General features: G+C 32.4%; 1 protein-coding gene across 1 annotated transcript; it reads right to left on the bottom strand.

Annotated features, from left to right (window-relative positions):
* Nucleotides 4,679-5,575, bottom strand: LOC105155870. The gene has a single exon (XM_011071853.1). The coding sequence runs from the start codon at nucleotides 5,573-5,575 to the stop codon at nucleotides 4,679-4,681; it is 897 nt and encodes a 298-aa protein (XP_011070155.1).

Below are 7,142 nucleotides of genomic sequence, written 5' to 3'. Positions count from 1 at the left end.
AAATGCAACAATGATGTTAATAAATGCAACAATGATGTTAACCTCTCTCCATATATAAGAAGTAAAAAGAAACACCAAAAGACATTTTCAAAAAATAGATTCAACAATGATGTTAATCTCACTCCATATATTGGAAGTAAAAAGAACACCAAACCATGATTAGTTTTTCATTCATCAATGACTACTTCTATCCAGTTACTATCATCTGGGAGTAATATTTAATTACAATTATATTTTTTTGGTTTTATATATATTATATTTACCCCTTATAAGTATCAGAATATTGGGTAAAATTAAAAAAAATTATGTATTCTTTTTACCGACGTCAGCATTTTCCATCCAAATCTTAACAGGAATAGTTTAGGAATAGATGGTGAATTTTCATATAGAGTGTAAGTGTAATTTTAAAACTCTTTTTGAAGAAAAAATATACTTTTATATTTTTAGAGGGGATTTAAGTGTAATTAGCCCTGTATTAAAGTGACAATATTTTTTTTCTTTATTTATTTTTTAAAAAAAATTATCTTTGCCCTTCTTAATGAGTGATATAACTTTGATGAACTAAGTTCAAAAAGTTGTTTTAGATCAATGGAGATCAAGATTATTATAATTCAACAATTATTCCTCATTTCATAATATTTTTTTACTTTTCCTAAGTTTTTTTTTATATGAAACTATTTTAATTTTTTCCTATTGGTTCTTTTATTTTTCCTTAATTCATAGCACTTGAACATAATTTTTCAGACAAAAATGTCCTCCTAATTTAAACCCTATCCCCCATCCCAAAAGAATAAGAAAAATTATTACGATCATTCCTGTAGAAAATAAATAAATTTAAGTTATTCAAAAATTTATTTTTATAATTAGTATAGAAACATGCAGAAGCTCCGTAAGCTTATAATCCTCATATTTTTCTTGTAATTATTCAAAATTTACCTAATATGTAGTTTATGTCGTTATGTATCTAAATACTTATACGTGTGTAACTTTGTATAAAATATTTTTAATACGATTTTTTTATAATGGTATTAAATATATTAATTTATGTATTTTAAAATATGGAAATCTAAATATGTAATTAATCTATAATATTTTATAACTTTGTAAGTAATGATGTGATATATTTTAAATATTTATACACGCAAGTGAAAATAAAACATATCATTTCAATATAATTAAAAGAAATATTTTTTTTTATAAAATTATATGCATAATATATGTAGTTACACCTTAATTTACATATATTTTTGTGCATTTTTTCCCCATAAATAGTTTACCCTGTAAAATATAGTTATATATGTTGAGCTTCTACATATTTCTATATTGTTAATTTACAAAAAGAATAAACTTATTCATATTATTTTTTAAGTAAAAAGTTTGAATAAAAAATAAAAATCACTTAAAGTAGTTTGTTTGGAAATTTCTAGGGAAAATTGCATAATACCCCGGTGTCATGCTAAAATTGTACAAAATTTACCTGTGTTAAATAAATAGTCATAAAAGACCCTATGAATTTTGAAACCCTGTAAAAAAGACTGCTCCGTCCAAAACGGATGGAAGGTGTTGTACACGCGGGGGAATGAGAGTAGAGGCCTTTTTTTTTTTTTATCCTATTTCAGCCTTTTTGGTAGTGTAATAGTCCAAAATACCCTTCTCCTCCCACTATATATACAACTTAACATCCTCCCACAAACATACTACACAAAATTCAGGTTTTGGCCTGCTGCAAGCTTACTTTTCTCCAGGTAAAAACAAATTCTAATTATTTATTTAACATTAATTTTTTTAAAAATATTTATTTGTTGTTCTTTATGTAGCATGTCTTTTACTTCTCGAAAATCCGCTTTGAAAGACGAAAAAATTGATTTACGATATAGAAATCCAAAGTGTTATTGCTAAAAAAAATGCTACAATTAGACTTGTAGGTCCAAACAAAGAAAGTGAAGGGAAATTATTTTGTAATTGTACAATAAATGAATGTAACTTTTTTTGTTGGTTGGACCCTATTAGTATTTTTGAAAAATTTTCACAGTCAACATCAACACAATCTACTAAATTCGAAGAAGAGGCCCAGTCTAGACATATGAAAATGGAGGACGATTTTGATGAAGTACTATCTATATGCAAGGATTTGACATCTAATATCAAGAGACTTGAAGCAAATGAACGAATGATGAAGGCATTTTTTTAGTTCTTGTTGTTTTGCTTGTTGCAGTATTATTCAAGTAGTTATATGTTGTAATTTAATGGATGTACTTTGGATGTTCGCAATTGAAGTTGATTCCATTTTGGATGTATTTAAATTGATGTCCTATAATACATACTTGAAGAACAAAGTAGTACCAAAACAACCAAAAAAAATATTCAATTAAATTCAACACTTAGCTAAATAATCATTCACTGTAGCACAACAAAACACTTTAACAATGTCATGTTAGATTAACAAAGCTTCGCCAAAACATTTAATACTTCATTGTACCACAACAAAACACTTAATACTTCATTGTACCACAACTTAAATAAAGCCCATCTTACATTGCAAAAGTTGCTGCCAAAATACTTAGTTATAACATATACTGTGCATAACATAACAACAAACTTAAATTCCTCCAATGTTCATACCAAAACACTTGCATGATGTGCATACAATTCCGCTGCCATTTCAATCTTTCTTCCTAGATGCATCCTGCCCCTTGAATGAGCTTGACCCAATGCTTGGCCTATAGAAGGCAGAAAGGTTTTTCAACTAATTAGTCAAAGTTGGCCTTCTGGATCGACAACACTCTCTTTGGAAACTGGTACTCGTACTTGAACCTTTAGATTTTTTTTGTATTTTTGCTGATGTAGATATCAGGATGGTTGTTTCTCCTTCTTGGAGCATTAGACACCGGCACATTGTTGTTGGATGGTGGTTGGCTAGTTCTAGGTCTTTCTTTAGGTTTTAGGAGCATCTAAACCAACAATATTTTGATTAATTTACAGGTGGGCTATTATTATGAATGTTACCAAAGTCCAAGTTCTGTAAATCTACTTACCTCAAATGGTGAATTGAATTGTGTAGACCTTGGTGGCACAAAAGTGGCCTTCTTAATCTTTGAAAAACTCCATACATCTGTAGAATATGATAATTGATGTATGAATGTTGAGTAAATGATGGTTTTTCATTTGTTTTTCATGATATAAAAATTGTAACAAATCTACATCATTTGTCCTTGATTGTAAAGTTTGAGTTGATGCTGACAACTCAGATGCTTGTGGTATCTGTAAGAAATGAATTTTCATCACATTTAGTGCATAATGAAAGTATTATTTACACGAATACATACCTCGTGAAGGTAAAATAGTGGTTCAATTTGTGACTGTGCAAGCTACAGAAGATATATGTAAGTTTAAATCCATTTAATTGTCAAAATTCATATTGAAGATTGCTGAAAAAGTACCTCTTCTAAATAAAACAGTGGTTCAAACTGTGAAAATTGGTTATGACTATTAGAAGCAGGAATCTGCATAAGATATGTTTAAGTTAAAATCATCATAATTTATGTGTAAAGTCATATTTAAAATATATCTCATTTAGGTTAATCCCTTCACTTGATTGTAGCATTTCTGCTGCATGTGATGTTTCAGCTCCATCTGTTGGAACATGTGGATGCTGAAAAAAGATAGAAAAACTATTAGAAATTATTATAAAATTATGTATTATGTTAGTATATAAAGTTACAATACTCGTGTTTCTCTTGAGTATGGATGAGGGAGATTGGTGCAACATCTTTTATTGTGTCCTGTTTTGAGGCAGATACCACATGTGTGTGTTAAGCCCTTTCTTGATACTCTTCCAGTCTCTTTGGTATCATTTGCATCCCTCCTCCTGACCTTTATTGCCCTACCCACCTTGAACTTCACTGATGGAGGAGCCACTTTACCAAGTGTTGACACCTCAAAATCATCCATACCAGGCACATAATTTATCATGTGATTGTAGACTTTTAGATATGTTTCCTTTTTCAAGTATGTGTCTACATAGTCCTGTACATTCAGTCTGTGGTAGTTGATTGCTGCAATTGCATGACAACATGGATATCCCACCAATTGAAACATACCACAGCTGCATTGTCTGTCATTCAAGTACACTATATGATTCTCCATAAAGTGCATGACTTCATACTTATCTTGACCAGCCCAAGTGGGGAAACAATGTTTGCTTTCAAGCTTTAGCCTCTCATTTTTTCTACGGATGTTTGGACACACATCACCTTCATACTTTTCCATGCCCGTTCTCTTAATTTGAAGTCTGGCCATACATTTGCTTCTTATAGTTTCAAAATATCAATTATTGGCTGCTCTCTTGCCTTAAGTATGTATCTATTGAAAGACTTAGACAAGTTGTTCACTACTGTGTCACACTTAGTTTTTACTGGAAAGAAACATCTTGCCCAATGTTGAGCAGGCACCTCAGACAACCACTCATAAGCATCTGTAGTGATTCTGACATTATTCTCAAATGTTGCTTCACATTATAAGTAGAGACTACTTTCCAGAAAAGTTTTTTCAATTATTGGCCCTTAAATTTTGATTTGAAATTATTGTACATGTGCCTTAAGCAAAATCTGTGCTCTACATTTGGTACCAGAGAACTGACTGCCTCAATCAGTCCCTTTTGTCTATCAGAAATGAAAGTTCATCCCTTCTCATCAGGTGATCCTATATCTCTCAACAAAAGATTAAAAAACCATTCCCAAGAATCATACTTTTCTATTTCAACATAAGCCATAACAATTGGATAAATATTATCATTCCCATCTCTGCCTACTGCTGTCAACAATTGCCCCCTGTAAATACTCTTTAAGAAACACCCATCAAGCCCAATGATTGGGCTACATCCATCTAGAAACCCCTCTTTAAGACCAAAAAGATAGAAGTACATCCTTTGGAGTACATGTGGACTTAATTCTCTATCCACCTTCAACACCAAAGTACTTCCAGGATTGTACTTATCCATAGTGGCACAATAATCATACAACATTTCAGATTGCAACTTTATGTTACCTTTGATCAATTGGAGTGCATATTTTTTAATTCTGTACACTTTGTGCAAACTACAATCAATCTCAACATCTCTCCTTACTTTGTTTTTTAGTGAGATTAAGCCTTTATTAAGATTGTCACGAATGATATTCTCAATCCTCTTACCCAAGTACTTGTAGTTTGCCTGCTTGTTTTCAGTCATGTGTGCCCAATTATGTTTATCTTTAATTGATTTTATCTGAAATGTGGCTATTTTCATTACTTTAGATGCATGGATCCTCCAATCACATCCCGGCTTGCAAGTGGCTATTATCTTTTTTGTCTCATTATGTTGGAATTTTAAGTCCCAACCCCTTCTAACAGCCCAATCCCTCAACACCTCCCTGTATTTTTTCCTAGTTGGAAACTTCATTCCAATTGTTAAATCCTTATTCCCCAAGTCTGTCCTCTCATTCCACACTGGGTAACTAGGTCCCTCGTCATCTAAACTCCTAAGTGAAACTAGCTCATCCTCCTCTGATGCATGAGTAAACCAACCATCAAACTCCATATTCCTCTCATCCTCCTGTCTCTACTGCTCCGCTGCACTTTTTTTTCTTTTTTTTTTTTGTTCTCTCACAAATGCTCTTATTGTTCTGAATATTTTTCTTGCATGGTCAGGTGGTCTATATCAAATATATCATCATCTAGAGGACCTCTAGATCTTCTAGCATCGAAGAAGGACATTCAGATGTTGTTGACCCCCCATAACTGGAATCGTCCCATCCCCCTCTTCACCAACCTGTTCCCCCTCACCCCCTTCAACCCCCTGTTCCCCATCACCCTCTTCACCACTAACCTGTTCCCCCTCACAACCATTAACTCCATGTTCCCTCTCAACCTCTTCACTTATGTTAGTTTGTATATCCTCAAACAAAGATGAAGTATTATTGGGATGGTGTATGGATTCAGAATTGTGTAGAGAGTCTGTGTTATTTGTATGTTCAAAAGTATCAAAGTCAAATTCATGGTTTCATTAAAGTCTAATACCCTCATCCCCATTCAACATCCTAAGTCCATCATCTAAAGTGTGTCCAGGTAGGCAACAATAAACAACCACATTTAGCCCCTTACCCCCTGCCTTAGCATACATTTCTAGTAAGTTCCCATAATATAATCTCTCCTTATCCACATTTGGAAACCATACTCTACTACCACCTACATATTTAGTTATAGGCACCCATTCAATTACACCACCAAGCCATATATCAAAATTAGCATAATCAGCCAACAATATTCTGCAGTTAAATATACAAATAAAAAACTTAGCAACCAATCCATACAAGTGGGGACACAACCCCTTTGCATATAACTGTTAATTAAATGAGCATAAATACAACAACTTTTTGTTCATACTTTGTAGATAACTACCAAGATAAAAACTGTTAATTAAAAGGGTGTGGGGAGACACATTATCAAATGTTGCAGACAACTATCAAATATTTAAATAAATATAAATACAACAAAAAAGACTACTATCAAATAATTTATATGAAAATGAAGACAACAATTATAAAATACAACTTTTCAGGCAAATGGGGTTAGGGTGTTGTGACCAACAGTGGAAGAATCCACTATTCCAAGCATTCGATGCAAATTTTCAAGAAATATTTGGTCAAAAAGGTAGGAAAATATACATATTCACACTGTTATGCTTCTGAACGTGTTGTCTCAACAGCTCAATTTTTAACCTATGATTCGTCACACAAATAAACTTATGATTTGTCATAAAACTTTCCACATACAAAGACAAAAATCAAACATAAGTATATCATGCCTTACCTACCAAGAGAATAGATACATAGAGTCGAAGAAAGGATATCATTCAGATCATTTTTACAAATCCAATACCAACAAACAATAAGCAACCCCAAATCTGTGCAAACAAAGGAGAATTTTGCAAGAAACTCAAATTTGCGAACCCTAATTTTACTTCGTCTTCCCAATCAATAGCATCACAACAGTCAGAACACTCGCTAAAACTACTAAACTTGTGCAAACAATGGGGAATTTTGCAAGATTTAAACCCAAAATTGCAAGCCCTAACCTGTCGTCTCTCCCCCTCTTTTTCCAACTTT

This window comes from Sesamum indicum, linkage group LG2 (genome assembly GCF_000512975.1).
Source record: "Sesamum indicum cultivar Zhongzhi No. 13 linkage group LG2, S_indicum_v1.0, whole genome shotgun sequence".
NCBI lineage: Eukaryota > Viridiplantae > Streptophyta > Magnoliopsida > Lamiales > Pedaliaceae > Sesamum > Sesamum indicum.
This window is presented reverse-complemented; position numbering and strand designations above follow the sequence as displayed.